General features: G+C 40.8%; 1 protein-coding gene across 1 annotated transcript; it reads left to right on the plus strand.

Annotated features, from left to right (window-relative positions):
* On the plus strand, positions 1 to 27,745 carry clstn3 (calsyntenin 3). The gene is made up of 18 exons (XM_073485325.1): positions 1 to 67; positions 3,279 to 3,401; positions 5,707 to 5,917; positions 6,104 to 6,312; positions 7,433 to 7,582; positions 9,831 to 10,016; positions 10,102 to 10,389; positions 12,021 to 12,133; positions 14,154 to 14,313; positions 14,993 to 15,052; positions 15,175 to 15,323; positions 17,697 to 17,845; positions 20,986 to 21,212; positions 21,398 to 21,559; positions 22,304 to 22,449; positions 22,632 to 22,767; positions 24,514 to 24,698; positions 25,768 to 27,745. Exons 1-18 carry the CDS (start codon positions 1 to 3, stop codon positions 25,915 to 25,917), a joined length of 2,871 nt encoding a protein of 956 aa, XP_073341426.1. The 3' UTR covers positions 25,918 to 27,745.
* Positions 27,746 to 27,852: the final 107 nt, after the last annotated feature.

Raw genomic sequence — 27,852 nt, forward strand, 5'->3', positions numbered from 1 at the left:
ATGGACAGAATGAATTTTCTCTCCTTCTTCCTCCTTTGCTTGACTTCGGTTGCAAATGGCAACAAAGGTCAGTTCCTCATCCTTTCGACTGTTAATTGTGAAGTGTTGAGATGATGGTTCAGATTGCCATGGGAGCACGCAGATCTGGCTGCTTTGCCCTGAAATGCTCCTGATGACTGTATTTCTATCCCTCATGATCACATATATGTTTCCACATTTTCTGTTGCGTGACCCGGCGTGTGTGCATGTGTGCCTGTTTCGCCAGTGCTGTGACTCTGAGAGGATGATAAATCTGTTTCCTCCTCCGTAGCAGATTTATCATCCAGGATAACCGTGACTCTGATTCAACATCATTGTTCCAATGATTATCATGCCGGGCGAAGGCGAACGAGACAGACAGCGTGGAGGGAGGATGTCAGAGGAGGAAGGTAGAGGAGGACGAGGAGATTGAAGGAGAGATGGGGTGTCAGAGAGAGGAGGGAGAGAGACAGAGGAGAAGGAGCTGTGACAGGAGAGGACGTGGCCGAAAAGACGCAGGCTGATAAGGAGGGAGGAGGAGGAGGAGGTGGTGGTGGTGGTGGTGGAGAGGTGGTGGTACGTGAGATCAGGTGACATGAGGGGAAAAGAAAAGCACGAGATACCGGCGCATTTGTGTGTAGATACATATGTGTTTGTGTGACGAGGAGGGGTGGGTGGAGCCATAGAGTGACAGAGAGAGGAAGAGTGCCAGGAGAGACAGACAGAGATGGAACGGGATGCCTCTCAATCTGTAATCCCGGATGTAATCCACGGGCCTGATGCTCAGATTAATGCTATATAGCAGAGCAGGGGAGGGAGGGAGGGAGGGAGGGGGGGAGGGAGGAGATCATCCGAGGGGACGGAGAGAGGGAGATAAATGACCAAAAAAGAGACATGGCAGTGGACTGTGGTAATAGAGGAGGAGGAGGAGGAGACAGTGTCAGGCTAGACCTTGAGAGGAGACGATGAATACCTCTGATTAGGGCTGGGTATCGACCCTCAACCACTTTTTGATAGCAACAATAATTTGGCCGTTCATCAAAAGCATGAAAAGCGTGGTCAGTTTTGATTTACTTATTCTGTGATCATGATTTTTTTTTGCCAATTTCAGAGCGTTTTATTCAGGCCAAGTTCTTGCATAGTCATTCTTTACTCAAGGAAAAGAAGCAAGGACTGCGACTAAGAGTTATCTACTAAATATTTTCCATATTAATCATTTGATTTATAAAAAGTCACAAAATAGGGAAAAATGCCTGTTAGAGCTTCAGTTCACAGGGCTGCAGATGAACTTTTGGTGCATCAAATAACACATTTTAATTTAATGTAACAAATTATGTAAATTTGATTTGATTGTTAACAAGACTAAATGTTCAGAGATTTAAATCACAGCGCGCACAACAAGAAATAAACAGTAACAAAAGTATTTTTTTACATTTGGTAATCTGACTTGCTGAATATCAGGTGCACCGGTGCGACCAATGACAATGTGTGGTCACACTTGACAGATATCTGGGCGCCTTTGCAACCAAAATAGCGGCACCCCGGAGCCCTGGTTAATGTCCTCAACGACCAAATGTACAAAAACCCAGAGATGTTTACTGAATTATCACAAAAGATGAATAAAAGCAGCAAATCCTCACTTCTGAAGAGAGTCAGCTTGCTTCAAAAAATACTTAAATGATTTAAAACCATGAGATATCATTTTCTGTCAAATCTTCTCGATCAATCATCTATTTGTTTCGGGTCAAAAACTGGCAAAACCTAAATGTAAGACAAACCCATTACAAGTAAAAGTCCTTTATCGAAAGTTTTACTTTTTAGTCTTATCAGCAATATTTGCTTAAAGAGCAGCTTAACACCCCATTTTAGATTCAACTAGCACTCATTATGCAGCAGAATGGCCTCTTTCAGAGTGCTGTATTACATTATTACACTATTAGATTTTTATTACTGATTGTTACTCAGTAAGGTTTAAATTAAGCTAATTTAATAGCTATGTCAGTCAAATAAATGCTGTAGAGTACAAAGTACAATATTTTCTTCTGGAATGTGATGGAATAGATTTTTAAAGTAGAATTAAATACTCAAGTAAAATACCTCCAAAGTGTGCTTAAATGCAATACTTTAGTAGTTGTACTGGTATGAAAAGGGTATTAAAGGTATCAAGCTATGGTACAAGATCGTCAAAAACTCATATTGTGATTATTGTGACAAATAATTGAATTGCGATATGATTCAAAATTAGTTGAGGTGTCTGTTCTTATGGAAAAATACATTTGTCGGTAAGGACGTCTCTGCAGCTCTATAGTACTTCATTATAATGATGTTTTGTGTTACATTTTACATTTACCAAAAATTGCTTGTGTTTTGTATATTGCACTCGGTCATATTGCAATAATATTTCAATTCACTGTGCAACCGTAAGCTAAGGTATCAAAAAAAGTATTGCATCGACTCTATAATTGTAACAATTCAAGCGATACCCAGCCCCGTCTTTGAAGAGATAAAAGTTCGATCAGATTCACAACTTGCAGTATTTTCCTCTGTTGACTCTTTCCTCACAGACGAGACGTTGAAATTAGTTCCGGTCTGATTTTCTGGAAAATTCACTGTGTAGACAACAAAGCAATTGCTTAACACAAGTCTTGTGCCGCTGTCTGATTTCAAACTCTGTAGCTTCAGCGTTCAGAGATTGAGGACAACAGAAGGGAGGCACTCGGGCTTTTGTTTTTGCTCTTTGCTGGAGTGTAAAATCGTCATCCTTCTGGCTCATTAACTTGGCCTTTGATCATTCAGCACAGAACATTCAGCACAAGGATGAATAATTAATCCGCAATTAAAGGTTAAATTCACAGTAAACCTCAGGCATTTGCTTTTTGACTCGGCTGTGTTTCTATTGTGTGGCGCCTGTGGCAGGTCAGTTTGCATGATTGATATGAGCAATACACCTCTCTGTGTGTGTGATAAGGTGAAATCTGACTGGCTTTAATTACACTGCCAACCAGGGAGGTGTGCAGAGTTGCGTTTGACATGAGGTCTACATGGAGAAAGGAAGAAACGGGGAGATTCTGTGAGGGTGTGAATGTGATTAAACAGTGTCTTCGTGGTCACACACATGCATACATTGTGTTTTTATCCCACTCATGCACACTCTCACCACGTCCTCGCCCATAATGGAGTGTTAAAAATAGACACGTTGGTTCCTTCTAATTGCTCCATTTAACCCGAAGCCTCTTTGGTCTCTTCTCTGTGCCGTTCAGCCAATAAGCACAAGCCATGGATCGAGACAGAGTACCAGGGGATCGTCATGGAGAACGACAACACCGTGCTGCTCAACCCCCCTCTCTTTGCCCTGGACAAAGATGCTCCACTGCACTACGCTGGTAACACCAACAGCAACAAACAGCATGGAAGAATATAGGATGAGAGAGCTGGCAAGAAATATGCTCACAAATATTTGACCTATTCCGTGAACATCCAGAGAACTGTGAAAAATAGGTCAAATCGAGTGCTCGCCGAGCCAAAATTGAAAATTATCTCACCAGGCCGCGCTCGGGCTTTAATAGTAAACATGAGAGAAGTTTGGAGCTATCAGACTGCTGCCATTTGCAGCCATATTTCCCAACAGACGGTCTAAATATTAAAAAGGCAATGTATTCAGTCACAGAGTCCACTATTTTTAGACCATCATAGTGTAATTCAACCCTTCATCTCAGCAGCGCTCTGCCTCTGCAGCCTGATGAAATAAGGTTATCGCCTTCGTGCTCCTGGAAATAACCGTGTTCAGTCAAATTATAATAGATCAACTAGAATTACTCAAGCGCTCCCTGAAATTTATTGGGCTCGTGTCAAGAAGGAAGTAGAAAATTAGGTGTTTGAGCAAAGAACTTTCCTTACCTTCAACCTATATGTCAGCCGGGAAAGATAAGCGGCTACACTGAGGGTTTTATTTTGAGTCTCAAATGCAATCTATTTTATTCTTTTCTTATTATAATTGCCACATAAAAGGAACCCTCTAGATATCTGTCTGCCCTCCTCTGATATCCTGAGGAGAATGATATGACTTTAAATCTACTGAATGTAAGAATAAATTGTCACGATAAGTTCAATAATGATAGATGGCTGATATTTCCTTCTTCTCTGCTCAAACTGTGGGCATTTCGACTGGACTGTGGGCTGATTGGATTTCTGGTGATATGTCACTGGTTGCTGTAGCTGTTATAATAATGACAGTAACCTTTATTTTTATAGCACTCTTCTTCACAGAGAAAAAGTGAAAAATAAGTTTAAAATAGCACAATGAGTGGGACAATAAAAAGAGGAAATTTCATTGCACAGAAAGACAGAAAATACTGGATTTTTCAAGGAATAACTGAGGCAGCGAGATGAATTTTAATAGGAAGTTCCAAAGTCTAGGAGGCGCTGACAGGAAATGTTTGAGTCTAGACTGCAGAGTTTTGCAGCAGGATCTAAGGTTGAGTGCAGGTATGTTTGGGCACAAACTCAGAAATGTTTGCTGGATCCAGAGTGCTTTAAAAATAATGAGGAAAAGGTAAAAAAAATCAATTCGAAAGTCAACTGGAAGCCGGCGCAAATAGGGTTGTATAATCTCTCTCAGGCAGGCTTTGCCACTTGAGCTACAATAATCAATTCAAAGGAAAATAAAAGAATAGGCGAGCAAGTTTATGTATATGGCATCATTCAGACACAAAGCAACTCAAAGCGCTTAACAGGGCCACACATACATATTGAAAGACAATACAAAGACAAAACAATAAGCAAAAATAAACAAATAAATAGTAGAAATTGCATTTATAAGACAATAAAAACAAAAGTAAGCCAATTAAAAGTTACACAAAGAAGTTATGAATCGTATTACTGGAGGCCCCAGTAAACAGTGTTTTTTAAGCTCCGATTTAAATGAGCCAATAGCTTTTGCAGATCTCAGGCATTCAGGAAGATTGCCTCTCGGGTGGGGGGCTTAAAAATTAAAAGTTGCTTCACGTTGCTTGGTTTTGATCCTGGGAACACAGAGTAAACCTGAAACCTGTCCCAGGTGACCCGGTGTTTGAGTTAAAGAATGATAAACAACAGCAGTGTTGTAAAAAGTACCCAAAAGTTATACTCAAAATATAACTGAAAGTTAACCTTCCGAAAAGTACTTGAGTCTTAAAAGTACTCAAGAATCGAAACAAAATTTTCTGGTAATTAAAGGACTTAATTATTAAAAATACAAATAAAAGTAAATTAAGCTTATCTTTACATGTATGCATATATGTAATGCTCAATATGCTCGAACGATAATCAGGTCGAATATCCAGCATTTTTATTATCGGAATTATCTGAATCAGTGCTTTCTTTAATCTGATTGTCAATAAAAGTAACTAGAAACTATCAAGTTAATCCAGTGAGTAAAAAGCACAGTATTTACCTCCAGAAGGTAGTAGAGTGGAAGAATAAAGTAACAAAAAGAAAATACTCAAGTACAAGTACCTCAAGTACATCAAACTTGTGCTTAGGTACAGTACTTGAGTGAATATGCTTTGCTACTTTCAATCATTGAACATAAGAAAGTTAAGACAAAGTTGTATTATTAGACCGGATATTTTAGACTATTTATTTAAAACTACAATACAAACGAACTTGGAGTCATTGTGTTTATATTTCCTCCCTCACATCGTCTTCCAGGTGAAATCTGTGGCTTCCGGGTTCATAATGGCCCCTCGGGTTCAGGGTCGGTCCAGTTTGAAGCCGTGGTTCTGGACCGCTCTACCGGCGAGGGTCTGGTCCGCTCCAAGGAGCCACTGGACTGCGAGAGCCAGCGGGAGCACAGCTTCACCATCCAGGCCTACGACTGCGGAGAGGGACCTGATGGAGTCAACAGCAAGAAATCCCACAAGTCAGTCTCGTCTCTGTCCTCTGAAGATATTTAATGTTTGAAACAATAATTACAGTTTCTATCTGAGGTTTCTCTGGCTGTGCGCTACAAAGACCATCCGGCCATCTCTACTTCCTGTTGTGACAATCATCCATCTCTCTCTCCCCCCTCTGCTTTTGTTTTGCTTCCCACTCCTCCTCCCCTCAGGGCCACCGTTCATGTTCGTGTGAACGACGTCAATGAGTTCTCCCCCGTGTTTGTCGAGCGTCGCTACGAGGCTTCGGTCCCAGAAGGGCGCCTGTTTGACCGAATCGTGCGTGTGGAGGCTCTGGATGCCGACTGCTCCCCGCAGTACAGCCAGATTTGCTTCTACGACATCATCACTCCCAATGTGCCCTTCGCTATTGACAACGATGGTGAGATATGTTTTATCTTGTAGCACTAAATCAGCGGGCGTTGGGAGTCGCAGACCTATTAATATTTCTCTCTCTGTGCTACAGAAATACAATAACCCCACCAGTCACAGCTTTATTTTTCCTTTTATGCCGTCTGTGCTATCAGCTCTCTGTAGAATCACTAAATTCAATATTCAGTTCAGTATTCAGCAGCGGATGTCCTCTATACAAAAAACACACACACACACACAGCAGACACTGCTGAGATATTGATGTCTGCATTGAGACAGAGTGAGTGTTTAATTCCTCTCACAGGTAGAAACCAAAAGATGTTAAAATAGACTTGGCGTGGGCGGACCTTTGTTCTGCCTCTGCATAAACTCCGCAGCAGCTGGTTGGTTTAATATAGCATCCTTTTGTTCCTACCTGCTCGTAGATTCCCAAAATTCTTCCTTGTGGTTGTGTGTTCATTGACTGGCTGGTGGGAGATCAATTGTAATGTGACACAGCAGCAGAGGGGGTCCCTGCTTTAGGATGACTCTGCAGAATCGCCCTGTTTGGACTTGGAGAGTTTGGCGGATTGAGGATGAGCAGCTCCTTTCTGTTTTTGGGTCAGGCTGGCACAGCAGCACAGAGACCTTTTGTTCCAACCTTGTTCAGATGCTGTGGGCTTGTCATTGTCTATTTTCTTTTTCTCCATACTTTGTCTCTTCTGCTGCTGCCTCCGTCTCTTTCATCCTTCTGTTTCTCCTCTCGCCATGTCACAGCATCTTCTGTCTTACCTATTGTTTGACAGCTGGCATGCTGAGCGCTGTCAGCCTATCACAGTTACTCGCTGTTACCTTTATCTCTTTAAAACAGGAGAAGCCCTTCAGTTTTCGTCTTGTTCTGCACAATTCATCTCCCACTGTTTTTGCTTTATCTCTTTCTAATCCTGAACATAGTGCGCCGGGCAGGATAGTGGGTTTTTTTAATGTGTTCGTGCGGCGTGAGATGCTTTATCAATGATCTTCATTTGTTCTGGGCTTTCAATTACGTAAGTGTGTTGTTGATGACTAACGCCGTCTATTTCTGTTTCCCTTTTATTCTTTGTTTCATTTTTTCCTCGTCCTTTCTTTCTTTGTCTCTCTCTGTCTCCTAGGTAACATTAAGAACACCGAACCATTGGATTCGAAGCGTCAGCGTGTTCACACCTTCTGGGTGACAGCCTTCGACTGCGGAAAGAACCGTGCTCAGGCTGATGCTCAGGTTGTTGTCACGGTCAAGCCGTCCTGCAAACCCGGCTGGATGGGTAAACAGTGTTATATACATATGGATAACTCTCATGAGGCTTCAGGAGATGTGTTTTAGTCTCTTTATCTGTTGTTTCTCCTTTCAACTATCACTTTTAGCTGGAATGTGCGTGGGCTGCCGGTTGGATGATTCACCTTTGCATGTTTATATCAAGAGCTGAGTTTTAAAGCGGTAGCCATGCCACCAAGTTATATCAAGGGGAGGCAATTAATTAAACTGTGATAATGTATTTATACATAAGCATACATACGACTGCTACACTTCCCCTGACACTAGATTCCTCTGCAGGATGAGCAGGCACCGTTTATTGGCAGCCTTTCTGGTTTGTGGATCTCATTCTTTTTTTTTTTTTTTACTTACCTTTTAATATGTCAGTGACCAGATGCTTTGACATTTCATCTGGGGGGATGAACGAAAGATCTTCTTTTCCTCAAGGGTGTTATTTTGTAGAAAAGTGGTGGGAACGTAAGTGCTAAGAACATAAGTGCTTAAGAGAAAATAATCTCTTAAAATAATCTTCGACATATCTGATTTTAGAAAGAGAGAGAAAAAAGGAGACATTAGAAACTTCTTAAGCAAGCTACACTTCAGCCTGAAAAGCTGCTATAATTGTTGTCTTAGCTAACTTCCTGTCCGTTTTGCAGTTAGCAAACCCGTCCTTCCTCTTTACGTCACCACATGAACAGGCAGTGATAATCGCAAACAGGAAGATCCTGCTCTCTGCATGTACAGACTCCGTCCTGATTTGATAAAGTGACCAAACACTCTGTAACAGTGATTACTGTTGGGATATAGAGCTATTTCACACTTATTTATTTGAAATTATATCACTTACAGCAGCTTTAATATGTCTGCAAACCTCAGGCTATTCTAGCTAGCTTGCTATCTGTCTGATCAGTCCATCCAATGTATTAGGTTGTGATTTAACAGTATATGTTGATCGCATCTATTATCTAATGCACAAAAACAGTTTTCCTGGACATGTTGTCTCGTAATGTGATTTATTAATTTTGTCATAATTTCACACCACAATCAGCAGCAGCCAGTTACAAATGAAGGTGCTGATAGAGAGAGCTGAAAAAGCATTCTCATAGTTGACATTTCTTGGCGCTTGCGAACATTCTTTAATAAATTATGTCTTTAAAAAGGGAAAATCAGCCATTTCCTTTTCATTTCTTTTCCTGAATTGTCAGTTCTTAGAGAATGAGAGACTGTATGAATATGTGTCAGGTAAGTTGTTTTAGTATGAAACTGACTGAATAACTTCACATAATCTGATGTCGCCATGTTGGGGTTGTTTCTACATCATAATTAATGTTGCTCCATAGCCGTCATTGCAACTGACTAATCAGGTTTTTATAATGTCAAAGCTTTGCAGCTCGGGGAGTATTTTAGCTGCCTAAACCCAACCAAATTGCAACAGTAAACTGAAAACAAAAATGAAAGCGAATGTGGTGTTACAATTTAGTTAAAGGTTGTGAGGTCCCAGATGAGTGATCCAAAAACCAAGAATCACAAAAAAAACAACAACCAAGAAGCGTAAATCCCAAAAATACAACAAAAAAACTAAAACAAAGTATCAACCAAGAGGAGCAAAGTACAACTCAGGAAAAAACAAGAGGAACAAAAAAACAGAAACATACCACGAGGTAAAACTGGGTGACGCTGGAGAACACTGGTGGGAACAGGCTCAAGTGAAACACACAGGACGAACTGACAAAGACAGAATGGAGCACACAGGCTTAAATACAGACAAAACTAAGGGGGGGATGAGGTGCAGGTGGAGTGAGGCGGAGAAACATAGGTGAGGGAAATGAACGGAAAAACACTGGAAGGAGGGAAAGGCTAAAGAGGGAGATGAAGAGCAGGTGTGGAGGGAAAGCAAACTGGTGAGGACTGCAGGAAAATAGGAGGGGGAAACAGAACACTGGAGAAAGGGCAAAAGACAACACAAAACCAGAAAACACCTATGAAACACACACACACACAATGAAACCAACATCCTCGCTACAACATCATACTCCTAATGTGTACTTTGTTGCTTTTATCTAGTTGAAATGATGGTCCTGGAGCAACACTAATCATGATGTCATTGGAATAACACCAACACACCGATATCAGATTAACCGAATAACCTCATCGCAATAACAGGACTCCCATACTTCATAAATGTTGTCTTTGAAGCCTTAGTTTATGCACTATATGCTCCCTGTCAGGTTATGATTGTGTCATATCAAATTTTCCAGGATGGACCAAGCGTGTGGAGTACACTCCTGGGTCAGGGAGCATCCCCCTGTTCCCCAGCCTGCACCTGGAGACCTGTGAAGAGACAGTGTGGAACATCCAGGCCACCGTAGAGCTCCAGACCGGCCACATCGGGAAGGGCTGCGACAGAGACAGCTACTCTGACAGATCTGTGCGACGTCTGTGTGGTGAGTTCTGTTTTATAGATGAAAACGTGAATATTCAGCGGGCAGGATCATTTTCTTATGAACATCCTCTCTCTGTTTCCTTCAGGTGCTGTCAGAGGTGAGGTAGACCTCCTCCCACCTCCGTCACCTGCTGCCAACTGGACCTCCGCTCTGCCCACTCTGCCTTCTTCTGATTCATCTCTGGTCTTCTCCTTCAACGGGTCCAACCACGTCGCCGTGGTGCCGGATTCGGTCGTCTCAGCGTTATCGGGCGACCACTTCACCCTGCAGCTGTGGATGCGAAGGGGTGGAGCCAACATCCAGCCTTCGACCACTCAGACCCGAGGAAATCGCAAAGAGGAGGAGACGATTGTGTGCAGCACCGTCAAGAACGGTACGTGATATATTAGAGGAGACAACAAAAGCTTTTACCTAATAGATATTATCATGAAGACATTAAGACAAGTATTTTTTGTATTACAAGTTTTCTGAAATTTTATTTTTAAATATGCAAATGTAGAGCCCGACCAATACTGGATTTTTGGGGCCAAAAGTTCTCACAGACAGAATTTGATATCTCTTTTTATCAATTTATAAACCAGAGAATATTGTCAGCAGCCTCAAAGAATCAATGTTTGCCATGTTTTGAGGTATACAATGTAATATTAATCAGGCTATACATGATGTATGAACAAACCTCTCTGTAAAAACCTCCAGAATATAGATAGGAATAAAACTTTCAAGTTTGGTTTATGTAAATAATACGAGGGCTCAGCCCAAATATTCGACTATTCGGATATTTGTTCTATAGGTAGATATGCAGTTAAATAAAGGGCAAAATACAAAATAGCTGTTATCAAACCTTGTTAAAACCAAACCGTTCGGGATTATAAACATAAGTAAAACACACAAAACCTTTTGGAAAATTTATTTTTATTCAATAACAAATAACACTGGTAACAACAATACTATAGGAATCCTTCACAATCAATGCCTTTAATTAAACTGAAAGCCACCATCTTGGTTGAGAACAGAGAAATGTCTTGCTAAGTCCTTCTTGAGTCTTTCGCAGCACTCCCTCCCCTCCCACCGGAAAATTTGAATATTCACTTTTGATTACGACTAAAGCTCCAGAGCCAAAAAAGTGGTCTATGGGACAGCCCCAAATGTTACTGAAGTGGAGATTTCTGTCTCAGAAAAAAACTCATTTTGAGAAAACAGCCTTTAAAGATAAGTTTTGTAAAATTCCACAACAGGGTAAAAAGTGTCATTTGTCGATGTCACTGTGAAACAGTGAGGCGATGATTTTTTGTACTACAAATGTTCTGATATTTTGTTTTTTTTTGATTTGGCAATATGATTAAATAGGCACTAACTTACATAAATTCCCAGAAAAGAAATCTGAACTAAAATGGACACATGAATGTGTATTTTGGACGTTTTATTTCCACTAGCCTGACAGCAAAATATCCTAAAATTTCAAACTTGACCATTGCATGAAAAAACAATGTCTTCACCACCGTATCTTCCTTTAAAGGAGCGTTTTTGAGAATGTAGCAGGCAGTTTCAGTAAGGAAAGTTAAAAAATGCAACTTTTTCAATCTCATAGCAAACTCCCAGAAGGTTACCCCCCCCTCAAATCCTCAGAACAGCAGGAGGGAAAAAAGTTTTTAGTTTTAAGAACTACTATAGTATCAAGGTGCTCTTGAGAGAGACACTAAAACCCAGCTGCTCCACTTGAGCAGCCAAGTGGACAGCAGAAGAACAGTAAAACACTGTAATTGTGCCAGGCAGAATATCGCGTGCATCACATGACTGTTTGACTTTGTTGGTTGCAGAGCTTCCTTCGGTAAATACGGATACAAAATTCACAGGTGAGAGAGATATAACAAAGATTAAAATCTATATTAAACTCATTTTATTCCTCACTGTGGTTATTCTCTGAGGAAATGCCTGCTGAAGTTGAGACGGTTTGACAAGACCGCACTGACCCACCAATTATTTTCTGTTCCTTTTGCTCTGCAGACGACTCGTTCTCCCACTATTCCCTCTCCGTCCACGGCTGCCGCCTCTCTCTCTTCTACTGGCCCGACGTCTCCGCCGCACGGCCTGTCAAGTTCTTGTGGAAACTGGAGCAGGTACTGTGGGAACTGCAACTCTGAGCTTTGATGTTCTCACACTTGCACTTGTTTCTTCTGTATTTACACCTTGAAATTAAGCTGAAATGGAGGCAATGCAACATCATCCAGTAATACAAAAACATGGGAACAACAAAAGAGCATCAATTGCAGCATTATAAGTACTTTCATCTACTTTCAAATGATATATTTATCTGGAAAACATTCATTTTATCCTGATAAACGGTTTCTTTTCTTACTAAATTCAGTGATATTTAGTTCCCAGGAAGAAGGACAACAATAAACAAAATGGGATTCATTTTCTTTATAATTCAGACTGTGTCAACATCTCATCCGAGCACATTAAGATGCTTCTGACATGAATTATAAACAACACAGTTCTCAGCCTCATATTTGTATTTTGTCATCCGAAACGTGTACGTAAAGGTTAACAGTGATTCATGCATGCAGCGGTGCAGAATACAAGAAAAATGTGCATGTAAAATGGTTCCAAGTGACCTATTTTGAATATTGCTCATGTGGCAAAGTTATATACCTGCATGTGTGTGAGTGTGTGTTGTTTGTTGTGGGGATTTTTTTTTTTTTTGGGGGGGGGGGGGGGGTTGGTTTTAAAGGGGGTTTGTTTTGACTGAAGCCACTGGTCCCAGACATATTGAGGCAGCATGGATTAAAGGATGCTGAGCTGATACAGAGAAGATTTGTCAAATCCGTCTGTCTGATATCTTATTACCCCGGTCCTCCTCTTCTGCCCCTATGTCAGATTAACTCCCCCATCTTTCCTCTTTGTATTGCTTCTGATATCTATAGAGAAAGCTCAAACAAATGTGTACTGGGATTAACACTGATGGTGGAATTCAACTGAGTGCATTTACTTAAGTGCAGTTTTGAAATACCTGTGTTTTACTTGAGTATTTCTATTTTATGGTACTATATACCATGGGCTTCTCCTTGTGTTACAAAGTGGTGAGGACAAAAGGTCTGTGTTGAAATGGTCTGTGCAATTTTAGGGGGGATTTAATAAGGTCCGATGTAGATGCATTACATCTACAGCTACAACAGCATCACAATGTCAACATCATGTCTACTGTAGAGAGCACAAGTGATTTCCAATATCACTGCCCTAAAATATAAAAAAAGAAACAAATGAGAAAGTCCACACAATTAATACATACATGAAAAAAATTCAAGTAGTTTGTAGTGTACTTCAAATACCAGGTTAGAATTTTGTGCTAATTTCGCACCAGAATCAGCAGCAGCCAGTTTCAGCAGGCACTGATGGAGACGAAAGCGTTTTCATTTAATAACTTAACATTTGTTATAACGAGCTGTTCAATTCGTTTCGCTCATTTTCAACAAAGTGGTGGGTCCAGTGGAAATTAGATCTCCGTCAAACAGGTGTATGACAGTAGGCTACATCCATACACCGTATTTGTCTGACTGCTTCAGTAACATGTTACATTTCAGATTAAGATGTAGTATAAGAAACAAGATCAGTTTGTAAAATGCAACATATAATAAAAGACTAAACTCGTGGGGTTGTGTGAATATTTAGTCAATAGTCATCCCTACAATATTGTCGCAGTATCAAGATCGAGGTATTTGGTGAAGGATATCCTGATATTTGATTTTGTCGGCCAGTCTTAGCAATAATGAGGTGCTTTTGAGGTGATTTCAAAATATTGAGATCCATATCTTGTATTGCGATATAGCTTGAAAACATTGTGATATTATTTTAAGGCCATATCGTCCAGCCCGAGTATGAATGCAGGATTTGGATTGTTTAGATATTTTCACATCGTTGTCTTCGCATTTTTAAGTAAAAGATCTAAATACTTCTTCTGATACCAGGGCTCCAGGGTGTGACTGTTTTGTTTGCACATGCGCCCAAAAATCTGTGCAGCTCCACATTTTCATTGGTTGCACTGGTACCACTGGTTCTTGTCTTGAGCCCTGAATACTGACCACCAACTGTTTCCTTTGTTCAGTCTCACGTTGACCTCATCTTATCTCCGTCAAACAGGTGTGTGACAGTGAGTGGCATCATCTTTCACTCAGCGTCCAGTTCCCCTCGGTGACCCTGTACGTCGATGGCGTGACCTTCGACCCTGCCCTCATCCATGACAACGGAGCCATCCCCAACCCCGCCCCCCGCCAGAGGATGTTCATCGGCGCCTGCTGGGGTAAAGAAATTCATCTTCAGTGAATCCATGACTGACATACATTTTATCCCAGCTTAATGATGGATTTTGACAGAAATGAATGCAAGCAGAGCAGAGACACACATCAACAAAGATAGCAGGCTGACATTTTCTGGCATAAGCACCAGCAACTCATAAACCCTCACAAGGCACCTTAAGACAATCGTCCGAGACGTCTCGCCCTTTGCTTCCTCACTCCACTCCTTAATTTTCCTGATGCATTTTGTCTTTGAGGGCTAATAATATAACTGACTTATCAATTATTCAGGGCAGCAGAACAACACGAGGGCCAGACAGCTATCAGCCACTTATACCCAGACCGCTGGTTAAACTGGGAAACTCTGGCTGCCAATTAGCAGTGAAACACGCACACACACACATATTTACAGCCTTTCACTCCACATTGGAAGTCGCTCTGCTGCCTGCTTGGCAACAGCTGCTGCTGGATAATGAGGAGATGGTGCATTTTTGAATAACATCTACAGTTTTTCCTTGCTTGCATTTTCTCACTCGTGCCTGCTGGTGTTATTATTATATATTTCATTATTCCTGTCAATCTCTGGCACTTCCTCTCACTTTCTTTTCATACCTCACTACATTTTCCTATTTTCCTCTGTGTGCCTTACTGTTTTCTCTTTGTCTGTTCCCCTTTTCCCTGCAGAGCCTGAGGAGAAGCAGAAGGAGATACTAAACAACACCATCCCAGAGGGTAAAGACTCAGGTGACCTCCCTGTTTTCATGCTGTTGTCAGTGGCAGAGTTGATGTTGCTGTGTCATTGTTTCCAATATTTGCATATTGAAATATTAGTGTGGTATTCATGCTGGACTGTCTCTGGTGTTTAGTGAAGTATGTGGGTGGTTACCACGGCCTGTTGTCCGGAGTGACGGTGCGTCCAGGTAGCGTGGAGCCTCACAGTGTGGTCGAGTGTCTGTACGCCTGCAGGGAGGGCCTAGACTTCGGAGACCTGGAGACTCTGGGCTCTGGCATGAAGGTAAAGCCTCAGAGAACTAAAGACTGCCTCACTATAGAGAGTGGATGTGTAATGAGTCACTGAACATTTGTCTCAGACATTCAAAATGAAACCATGTTGCACCACTCTTTTCTAGTACATCGTGCTTTATTCACCAAACATTTTGAGCCATCTTCAAAACCAAATTACTTTCTAGAATAAAATAAACCAAACACAGTGTTTGCTTTAGGGGATATATGTGTGTGTATATATATATATATATATATATATATATATATATATATATATATATATATATATATATATATATATATATATGTATATATATATATATGTATATATATATATATGTATGTATATATATATATATATATGTATATATATATATATATATATATATATATATATATATATATATATAGCTGCACATTGGTGGTAGCTGCAGGTTTCTATCCTTTATTTGTTACCATGCAGTGGCTGTTAAAAATATCTAAATCAGCTAGATCGGGATTTTTATTAAAATCCGCATCTCACTCATAGATACCAGCCACCTAATTATGCCTGATTTTTTTTTTTCATCAAGATCCATTGATTATTCCCTAAGATATTAACAAAAATGTCGAAAAATGCCCAAACTCACAATGTAAACTACAGTGAGAAAAAAATTCTGTATCCTTTCCTTTATCCGGATCCGCATCAAAAGTTAATGGGCTCTATTCTGGGCTGAGACTCATCCTCCATCCAAGTTTCATGGAAAACCGTTCAGTAGTTTTTGTGTAATCCTGCTGACAAACCAACAAACAAACAGAGATGGGAGAAAACTAATAACCTACTTGGTGGAGGTAACTGTAAATACAAAACATACAATATTATAACCAACTATTCAAAAATTGCTCTTTACAAAATAGAATTCACCCAAAGATCTTAGTGACTTAAATCAAGTAATATAGCATAGCAATAGTGTGTTAAGAATAATATGAACAATTGCATGAAATTCATATTTGTATGACAAATGTGTGTGTATTCAATTCTTTTTTATTATGGATAACCCTTAAACAATTTGGTTTACCATACCACACCCCTCATTTAAAATGTGTATTACTGCTGAGTTTAAGATCTATGGGTTCAGATATAGCTCCTCATTTAACTGACTGAAAGAGCCCAATCATAGAAATCCAAATGCAAACATCCCCGCATTGAGAACCCCTGTAAATTGAAATCTCAATTTTTTTTTTATCATACAGTATACACATCATCGCTTGTTCCATATCTGCAAGCAGCTTTGAAGTCACAGTTCAGTGTGTTTTATTATTTTAAAAGTCAAGTCGCTTCGCATTTGTCTGAAGTGAGCAATTTGTGCTTCAGCAAGCTTAAAGGCCAAATTTGTTAGAAAGTAGATTTTTGAGTCTCATTCCCAACTCGTCAAATACTCTGTGGGATTGTAGGGCGGGTCAGTTTTTGACGAGTTGGGAATGAGGCTCCAAAATCAATTTTTGTTACAAATAGGACCTTTAAACATACACACACATATGTGTGCACACACACACACACACACACACACACACACACACACACACACACACACACACACAAAGCATAAAAACATGCTATATTAAATAGAGACATACATCAGTTGACATAAACTGGGGACTGTTGCCTTCCGCCTCTGATCCACCAGGGAAGGTAGTAACAGAGCCACAACAGAGGCAAGACGACCTCTGTGCAAATGGAAAAGCCGGAAAAAAGAGAAATGTCCCACACTTCAACCCACAAGACAAAGTTACAAGACCAAACAACAGTAATGTGGTAGGGCCAGGCGGCTCCCGCAGTTGACTGGCGATGATCATGTGAGGTGAATTCGAGCAAGAAAACTTTAACTCACATGTTTTTGTCGCTGTGTTGTTGGAAAAGTCACCGCAACAGTCAGCCCTTCCGACCGAGTCTTCAGTGATCTTCCCCCAGAAAAACAGCATCCCTCTCAGCGAGTGAGAGCCAGACAGGGTTACTGATAGCAATTATGTGATGCAATTGAGAACAGTCCAACGCTACAAATATATATAACTGCAGCTCGATTTTAAAAAAAGAGCATGATTGTCACTGGAATGCAATGTTTCAACCTTCATTTGAACACCTGATTATTGTATAAGACAGAAATAAGACTTCAACTGCAGCACAAATTGTTTTGTTGCCAGATGTGTTTCTAACCTCCTCTAGTGGTGACTTATATTAATAGTGTTTCAGCTAAAGCTATCATTTCTTTGCTGTTGATTCAAGGAGATTAACCCTTTCCTAAGTTTCCCTTTCTCTTTTATTCTCTTGTATTTTGGAGCCTTGGTAACATGATGTGTTTATGTAAATGAATGGGAACTTCAAGCTTGTTCTTTGTCGTTGCAGGTCCATGTGAACCCCAGCCAGTCAGTTTTAGTGCTGGAGGGTGACGACATTGAGAGCTTTAACCGTGCGGTGCAGCAGGTCACCTACAGGAACTCTCTACGCTTCGCCACCCCCGGAGTCCGACCCCTCAAACTGACCACCTCGCTCAGGTACAAAAACACACACATACATAAACACGAATAGATATGAGCTCAGCTATAGAAGAGGCGGAGATGCTGATTCACATTAACTCATTTATGTTGATTGAAAGTCTTTCTGTGAAATGCAGGAAACTAACTAAACCAGACTTAAGGAAATATAAATGATCACACTGTAAGTCACAAATCATCCATCAGACACTTGCTAACAGTTTGCTGAGAATCTGAGAGTCACTCTGCAGCAGTCAAATCAGATCTCACACTCTGCCGCTGCGCACCCTCTGACGCCTCCTCTTGAACTCATCAAACATGGACCTTGCCTCAGTGGTGATAAGAGCTGGTGCAGCATGAAAGAGGTGATTATATAGAGAATATGTCAAAGCAAGAGATAACAAGGAATATCTTATCTCTTGCTCATTCAGTCAGCAAGACAGAGGTGAAAAATTCAATCAGCCTGGTTTTATAGTAACTCAGGTTGTTGAAGGATTAACTTCGAGAAGCTGTTTCGCTGCCGTCATCTGTCATCATCATGTTAGTCTCTCACCTTCACCTGGAGAAAAAACATACTCTTCCTGCTAAGATGTTTTTTCTGTATCCTTAATGGTGCCGGACAGACTGACAGCACCAGGCTGTTCAGCTCCTAAACAATCCCTGACTCCCTGCTTCTGTCTGCATCACACTGAATCACATGGCTGTGAAAATAAAAAGCACACAAACTCTGTTTCCGGGTCAGTGCTCAACCATGCTTAACAACTGCGAGCTGGCTCTCTGGCTTTAGCAGTCACTTTTAGCTGATGAAATATTAATTCACCCTGGGAAGCACAGCGAGCGCATATACTACGTGCTATATTGTGTATTTATACCTAAACTAGCTGCATGATGACAAATCAGATCTCGTCAAACTCTCAGGCTGTGCAGATATTCTTGTCTTTGTCTTTAGGGGCTGTTGTTTTTTTGTCGAATGGTTATAAGATAAAGATGATTACCAGGCTACAAGTCGGTGCTGGAGGGTGTTTTCCCCACCTACTTTTTTTTTTTTTTTAAGATCTCAGCAATTCAAGGTCATGGACAGATTTTTTTCCCTTGGTTTCAGCTCAAGTGTACCAGAGTTTTTTTTTTCCTCCAGCGTGTTTTATTGCGTGTGTGAAGATTAGACTGATTTGTGGCCAGGAGTTACCCAGATGGCTGAACAGCAGGCCCTTCTGGAGAGGCCGATAGAAGCAGCTGCTCACTCTGATAGTGGAAATGTAACACACAAATGCACACAAACACACACGCACACACACTTGCACACACTTTGCTTAATCCCCTTTCAAATGCGATGCTGAATTATAGTGCAGATGAATAAATATATGTAAGCAGCCTGTTATCAATCTGATTTGCTCTCCCTTTTCTGGCAGGAAAATTAAATTTGTAACAGCAGAGCTACTGGGGTTTGACATTTGCTATTTCCAGTGTCGCAACGGAGCCGTTGTTCGCCACAGTTATGGTGAAATTAGGGAACTACATTGAGAAAACACTGCACTGGATTTAGAGCTTTTTGTACACGATCATCGTGCCAACTTTCCTTAGTCACTCAGCCACAGTGTTGCTGATTTGAGAGTCTAAAGGCATGCAAGTGGTACTTTGAGTTAAACGCTAACATCAGGATGCTAACACTGAGAATAATGGTGTTCAGCATGTATAATGTTTTAATGTTTTGATAACATGTACGGTGCAGTTGAGGCTGGTGGAAAGTTTGGACAAATCTAAATTTTGACCAGATGATGGCGCTAGATGACAAATGAAAAGGGGAACTGAGCCAGTTTTACACATCAAAGTCTGGTTACAGATTTTTGGGATTACCCATAGACAGCTAATAATGGTCAGCAGGGGGCGACTCATACTGGTTGCAAAAAAGAAGTCTGACTCTATGTAAGCTTATGAGAAAATGACCTTACTTTTAACTTGATTTATCACATCAGTAAACAGTTTCCTGATGACTTTATAGTCTCAATCACTAATTTCAAGTCATCTGCAGTACAGCATGATGTTATTTTTTAAAATGTATAGTAGAGTAAAACTTTAATGTCCCAGTGGGGCAATTTGCTATACAGACAGTTGTCACACACAAATACATAATACATCAGCCACATAAACAAGTCGAGATCCACATCACTTGCACTATCACCATAGATCATGGAGGTTATAGTTTGTTTAAAAAGCCAATAGCCGATGGAATAAAAGATCATCTGTATCTGTAACTCAAAGTATAAAGGATGCAGAGGGTCAATTTAGAGTAAAATAGATGATAAAGCAGGGTGTGCTTTAGCGCTATGATCTACAATTTGCTACCACTGTCAGATCCAATCAGGAAATCTTCCCCAGCTCCACCCTCTCATCCAAATATGGTCACTTAGGGCTCCAAAAAAACAAATGGAGACGCTGTAATGCCAAACTATGGCTGATGTTTTCACCAATGGCTTATACTTGGGATTACCGTGTATGTGTAAAAGAAAGTTGCATGAAAATATTTTCTTAGCTCCAGATAAAGCTGCGCAAAGTCTGATAAATTGACAAGTTTGAAAACAGGGTGTTGATGTAAAAAGAAGTGAACTCACTAAACCTCACTAAGCCTGCTCTTCTTCTCTGCTTGAGGCTACGTTAGCTGACACGAGCGTAACTCACCCGAATCTCCAGCCGAACAGTTGGAGGTCGACAGGGTTGTGATAAGGAGGAAGAATGCGTGGGATAATCTCTGCTTCTGCTGCACTGATTTAGATTTTTTTTTTAAACTGTCCTTTGTGAGTCTGACGATGTTGTAGAGGTGCAATGCTAATCAGTAAAAAAAATATTGAAAGGATTACCAAAGTTGTTTAATTCACCCTGAGGATTCACTGGAAAACAAAATTGCCAACCTCAAGATGGGGCTGGAGGAAAACCCAGGCGATCACCAAAGTCAGTAAAGTTCATGGCAATCCATTTAATAGCTTCATAGTTATTTTAGTCTGGACCAAAGTGGTAGACCAATCTTAAGAGCCAGATGGCTTGCATGGCAGAAAAACTGCAAAGTTGCTCCCACAGACACCGCAGACAGCTGAGTGATCAAACCAATGACATTTTTCACATCTCCTTTGTCTTTCTGACACGCACACTTCCTTCCTCCCTGCCAGATGTTTCAACGAGGAGAGCTGCCTGTCCCTCAAGCAGCTGGAAGGATACCTGGTGGTCCTCCAGCCTGACGCCCCTCAGATCTCTTTGTCCGGCGTCGGCCCTCATCTGGCCCGGCCTGCCCCTGAGTTTGAAGGCCCCCGTGGCGTCCCCCTTTTCCCTGAGCTCCGGATCGTCTGCTCCTTGTCTCATGCTGTCAACACGGCTGCACAGGGGATGGAGGGTGGAGGTGAGTCAGGTATTAAGTAACCCCAGTGCTTCATCTATGAGCTAATTTAAGAGATTTTTTGTCTCATATCACCTGTTCTTACCACTTTCTGTATAAGGAAATGAGAGACCATCTGTGGTCTGCCTCCTTTGCTCCTTAAATTTGGGTAATGAAGTCCTCATTTGTCTCCTTTCACCTCCTCTTAGCTCTGATGTCCGATGCCGTCGCTCACACTTTGGATGGCTGTGAGGTCCAGCCACTGGGGGAGGAGCTAAACCCAGAGAGGGAGGAGCTTCTGGTGGACATGGATGTTGTGCGAGAGAGGGGACTGGAAATCATCAATACCACAGCTTATATTGCCATCACAGGTACTCTGCATGAAGACGTTCTGCACATTTTAAAACTGTCATAGAAAACCACTCCTTTTTCTAACTAAGAAAGCATCATCAACATCAGAATTATCTTGTCCTGGAAAAGACAGGCAGCAATAACAATGAGTTGCAGATAAACAACATAAAACAGATGCCACAAAATATGTCTGAAGAATCTGGATTTAATAATTTGCTGTTGTTTGTTTGTGTCTCTTCTTTATGAAGCCCCTGAAGTATGACTATAACATTAAATATTCATAACTTGATGAGCGACAATGAGAGTTAAAGGTCAGAAAAACATTTTAGTTTAACAATCACTCAAACTTTGCTTCATCAGGAGCGTGTGGATGTGGTTTTATCAGAACTGATTAACAGACAGAAGCAAACAGCCCCATGAATGTCATCACATTAGATTCAAATATCACTAAATAGGTGACATCGCCTTCTTCCGATGAGTCGGGTCCAATTAAAAAACTGTGAGGAAAGCAAAATCATTTACAATGACTGAAACTAGGTTTTCAAGGCCTTTGAAACTTCTTCACTCAGTTCTTTAAAAGTCATGATAGATTCCCAATGACCTCAAACAGTGATGTGATCCATCCCAAACAGCCACTCCCATCTGTCAATAAATAGCTGCAGACTCCTTTTTCCTCCTCCTCCTTGTGTCCACAGTTTTCATTTCAGTATTGACTCCCTGTCTCCTTTTTTATTCTATTCTCTTTTGTTTCTGTGCTCCTTCAGGTGCTGAATCCATCTCTGTGTACGAGGACGTCCTTCGCTCAGTACGCTACCGACTGGCCAAAGGCTCAGCCCGCTTTGAGAGGCGGTTCCGCCTGTCCTGCTCTGAGATGAATGGCAGATACACCAGCAATGAGTTGACTCTGGAGGTTAGAGGACTCATCATTCACACAACACCTCTGGGACTGACAGAAAGATAGACATATCCTTTAGTTTTGAGCATGGAACTTCTTGACCGGAGCAGAATATGCATAACCTTGGATTTTTTAAGTACCATATTCTTCAAGCCACAAACCCAGTGAGGTCACTCTTGCTTCCTCTCTGTTTTAAGGTGAACTTCCTGCACTCTCTGGACAGTCTGTACCACCCCTCCCACCTTCTGGCCTCCCAGCAGCAGTTTCTCCATCCATCCCACCATGCTGGAGAGCTGAGTGGACACACCCTGCCCAATCCACACCGCAACTCAGGTGACATTTCCCTCTCATCAGCTTTTCCTGACCTGTTACATTTGTTATTACGGCACCTTCCTAGAACAGTGGTGTAATGTGATGTCACAGTAAAACTCAAAGGAAAGATATAAAATACAGTCACAATGTAAGAGTGATGGATTAGGGTAGCCTAATGGTTGGGGCTCGTACCACATGGCTGCAACGTCCGCCTTTTGATTCCCAACCAGAGACCTTTACACAATGTCCCTCACATTGTGTCCTGTCTCTTGCTGAACTGTGACTATCAAATTAAGGCAAAAATGCCAAAAAGATTATCTTAAAAAAGAAGGAATTGATAGAAATGAAAATAAATAAGTAGCTAAGTCCAATATCTTGAGCTGCTTTTTGAAGGTGTTTGCACTGTTTTATGTTATTAAAGCTTTAGACCTCAAATAGCAACATGGAGCTGTTTTTCTATGAGTGGGTTCATGCTTTGTTTATCTCATGCACACACATGCACACATGTGCTGTGACACACAAGCCTACCAATGATGTAACACTATTCCACTGATCAACAGGTGGCAGTAACAGGCAATGATATGCTGCAATGCACCAGAAGACTGCACACCAGTGACTGTGGATGTAAACATGTCAGGATATAAAATACTTAAAGAATCAGCTTTGACACATTTGTTAGATCAACACACCCACAGTGACTTTGTGTGTGTAACACTGGAAACCAAACTTTAACGTTTGTTCGCAAGAAAACTCCAGTGTCCAAAGGGAGAGTTCAGAGATTGGGAGCTGCAACCTCAAATTTAATGTCTTCTTCAGTTGCCTTGGGCAAAGAACAACCATCAAACCCAAATCAAAAGACCACAGAGACCTACTGGTGATAAATGGCTGCAGCAGAACTTTAATGCAGTGATATCAATAGTTGTGTAATGTCCTGCTACACCTCTGGTGTTTCATATGTGCAGTAACTGCAGCTACGCAGCTGATAGGATTAACAGGTTGAATAATGTTCTGTCTTACAGCAAATACTAGATTCAAAATGTACCCTTAAACAGCTGGTTAGTTCAGATAATTGTGCTATTTTTCATACATTAATACTTAGACTGGGGCAATTTTTTCTAATTAACTCATGAATTGGGTCAACATATGTTTAAACTTCACAACGAGAGGAAAACAGTTTGGATTCCCATTGGATATGAAGGAAAATTAGAGAGAAGTTTACTGAACAAAAATGTCCTTTCAAGGACTTCCCTACATTGTCAATGTCACTTAGCCCCAAACCCACTTCATGCTGTTAATCCTTAAAGATATTCTCCACACATGTATTAAGACACGCATAGAAATTCTCTCATTTGTGCCAGACTTATTTAGGGAAAAAGTATAATTGCCACATTAAAATCCTCAAAATGGCACCTACTCCTTCTCTCTCATTAAAAATTCCGATATATATGTAATTATGTTTCATTTCCCAAGTTTCACTGCAAGATGAACACAAGATGATTTGCTGAAATAAACTGCAGTTCTTGAGTTGGTTGTAATAAGGAACCTCTCACCAAGTGCAATGATGTGGCTCACTTGTGTATTTAATGTTTGTTGAAACACAATGGAGCTCAGAGTACAGGGCAACAGAGGAATACGCTACATCAGGCTTTCACTGTCCAGACAATACTTGTAGAGTCAATACATTGTTGGTTTTGTTATTTTAATTTGTCAACAATAAGATTGTTTTATGACATAATAATCACTGTGTTTTTGTTGTTTTTTGTACAGTGGTGCCAGGAGCAGCCACCGTCATCATAATGGTGTGTGTGGGTTTCCTGGTTGTCATGGTGATCCTTGGTGTGTTCCGAATTCGTTCCATCCATCGCCGTGGCGAGGGTGCCAGGGGCGGGGCTAAGGAGGGTAGCAGCCAATGGGATGACTCTGCCCTCACCATCATCGTCAATCCTATGGAGGTATAAAAAAAACAAAGTTATCAACCTGAAAATGATATGATCGTAATAAATGACCACACCTGTCAAACGGTGATTCTGGTGTTTTTACACCTGGGCCTTATTTTATTTTTATTTTTTTTACATATTTTGGGGTCTAATTGAGAAATAGAAGAAGTTTTGGAATTGCTGCACCAGAAAACAGCTGTTATATCGCTCTGTTCAAAGCCACCAAACTCCATTGACAAAAACAGTTATTTTACCTCGCGGAGAGTTGTTGTTTTAAACACCAAAGTCACACAACAGATTTAGATGTTCTGTAAGGTAACATCTTAGAAAGGTAATATTGCTGTTTTTGTTAATGGAGTCTGGTAGCCTTGAACAGAGCGGTCCAACGGCTGTTTCGGGTTACAAAAGGGATCTTACTCTTTAACAAATAGGTCTATCTCTGTAGGGATTCTTTCTATAGAATAACAATCTTTTAACCAGAAAACAGCTGTTATATCGCTTTGTTCAAAGCCACCAAACTCCATTGAAATCATTGGTAATTTTACCTTGCAGAACACAAAAGTTGCTCATCCATCACTGCCTCGATTGGTTAGTTTGTTGGTGTTTTAAACAACAAAGTCAAACAATAACACAACAGATTGTGCTGTTCTGTAAAGTAAAATTGCTGTTTTTGTCAATGTAGTCTGGTGGCCTTGAACAGAGGGATCCGACTTCTGTTTCTGGTTACATATACGATCTTACTCATTGCCAAGGACTATCTCTGTAGCGATTCTTTCTATAGAATAACAATCTTTATGCAATCAGAAAACAGCTGTTACAGTATATCACTCTGTTCAAAGCTACCCAACTCCATTGACAAAGACAGTAATTTTACATCACAGAAGACAGGAGTTGCTGGTCTGCCCTTCCTCAATCGGTTAGATAGTTTTGTGTTATTGTGTGACTTTGGTGTTCAAACACGATAGCTATCACTTCCGAGTACTGGCTTCCAGCTGCAGCATTTAGTCATTTAGACTTTAGTTCAAAAATGCCAGAATTAGTCTTTAACCTCCTGTTTTCATCCACACGTCTCTCTTTCTCACAGTCCTATGAATCTCGCATGGGCATCTCTGCTGACACGGAGGGGGAGGGGGAGGAGGACGAGGAGGTAGCGGAGTCACCTGACGATGCCAGCGACGACCAGAGAATCATCATCAAGAAGGAGGGGAGGGACGGCAACGCCCGCCGCTACTGAGCCACACGTGTCTCTGCACCAGTTCTCATGGAAACCACAAACCGGATCACCAGTCACACACTCCAACACTTCTAATATCAACGACTGCTGACACCACTAGTATAAGGAATGTATGCTTACAAACACTACGCACAACACAGTCACTGTAATACTCTTGACACTCAACGCCATATGTGACCTATAGCCAACAATGGGCTGTTGTTCTCCACCTAAATGTTCAATGGCACAATGTATACAGTTAATGTAATTTAATCGCCTGAGCAAACCCCACCAAAATTGTTTGTGGTGCACCAGTTCTAAATCACAAGATGGTAATGTGTCTGTATAGTGTAATACTGGTTGAATGAGACTACTTTTGTTTAAAAAAAAAAAAAGATTGTATTCTATCTTTTGTTATTGAACACAGAATGAAATCTTTACAAAATGAAAACAATCCACAACATGCCGGCCTTGAACAGATCTGTAGGCAAAGACACAAAGCCTTGATCCCGACACGTCTCCGCACTCCCTTATTAGACTGACTCGAGAAGTCTGTGCACAAGCTCTTCCCTCCGTCTTTGCATCCTCTCGCCGCATATTCCTCAACCAGAGTGAAGACAGTGAGGTCAGGCATTACGGCCACTCATAAAAAACTAAAATCCACTATGCTTGCAGGTATTTTTTTGGTATTGTGTCTACTTTAGCGCTTCAGCTCCTGACTATACTTTACATGGGGCTGATGATAAGATGAGAAGATTTGAGGACTATCAACCATACACCTCATAATTTACACAAGTTGAAAGAGAATAAAAGCCTCCAGGTGTTCAGCCAAATTGGAGTCTTTGCAAAGTTTCAGCTTGTGCCACTAAATGACAAAACATCACCATCTACAATAAACCAGACCTCTGACTCCCTCCCCTCACAGTGACCGCTGGAATGTGACTCTCACTGCACTGTTTCACTCACTGCACACTGCTCTTACAATAACTACAAGACGTCACATGCAAACACACACAGAAAACACACACAAACACACTCCATGACGCTACCCCTGCTGTTTCCAGAATGTCAGCTCAGCTTGGGCAGTTTTGATTGTATTGATTGTAATGAATTTTTCTGTACATACAATGATGAATATTATGATATTATTGTTATTACTATTATTATTGCAGCCACTCTTTTTCTGCACACTTTGCGAGGGAGCAGATTCTGATTTTCTTTTCCCCATTTGAGTAAATCACCTTTACAGCACCAGAAAACAGTATAATAATAATAATAATAGTAGTAGTGATAAGGATGATAATCCCTGGCTTGATGAGTGTCTCTTAATTTGTGTGTAATATTGTTGTAATTTAAGAACTTGTCAATATCTGAATCACAGAAAAAGGAGGGCACATTGTTGTGATGCTTAGATACGTCTCACTCATTTTATCTCTCACGCTTCCAGGTCATTTTTTTGACATTTCAAAACCTTTTTTTTCTTCTTTTTATTCCCTCCATAAATTATCTTTGGTTCAATGAATGTACAACTGTGTGCTTCTCCTCACCTTCCCCTCCTGCCTCCCGCCTCTTTCCTTCACCTCTCCCTCTGTGTCTCTTGCTGTCTGTCTGTGTAGCCTATCAATGTGCAGTGCTAAACCTGTCAGTAAATAAAGCCTGTCGTTTTTGAGTGTGATGTTAAGAAGGAATAAACATTGCATTGATTAATAACTTATATTATTACTATGTTACTATCGAAACATTACCTGTAATTATTGATACGATGATGACATGGATTATGCTGACTAATTGTTATTGAGAACTGTCAGAAAACATTACAAAATTCATAATAAAAACACTATATGACGTCTCCACGAGAGAGCTTTCTTGTCAGAGGGTTCTCACTGAAATGACACTAATAATGTAAAACTGTTAAAAAGTGATCATATGTCATATGTGAAAAGTAACTTAGAAGTT

Source organism: Pagrus major, chromosome 17 (assembly GCF_040436345.1).
Source record: "Pagrus major chromosome 17, Pma_NU_1.0".
NCBI lineage: Eukaryota > Metazoa > Chordata > Actinopteri > Spariformes > Sparidae > Pagrus > Pagrus major.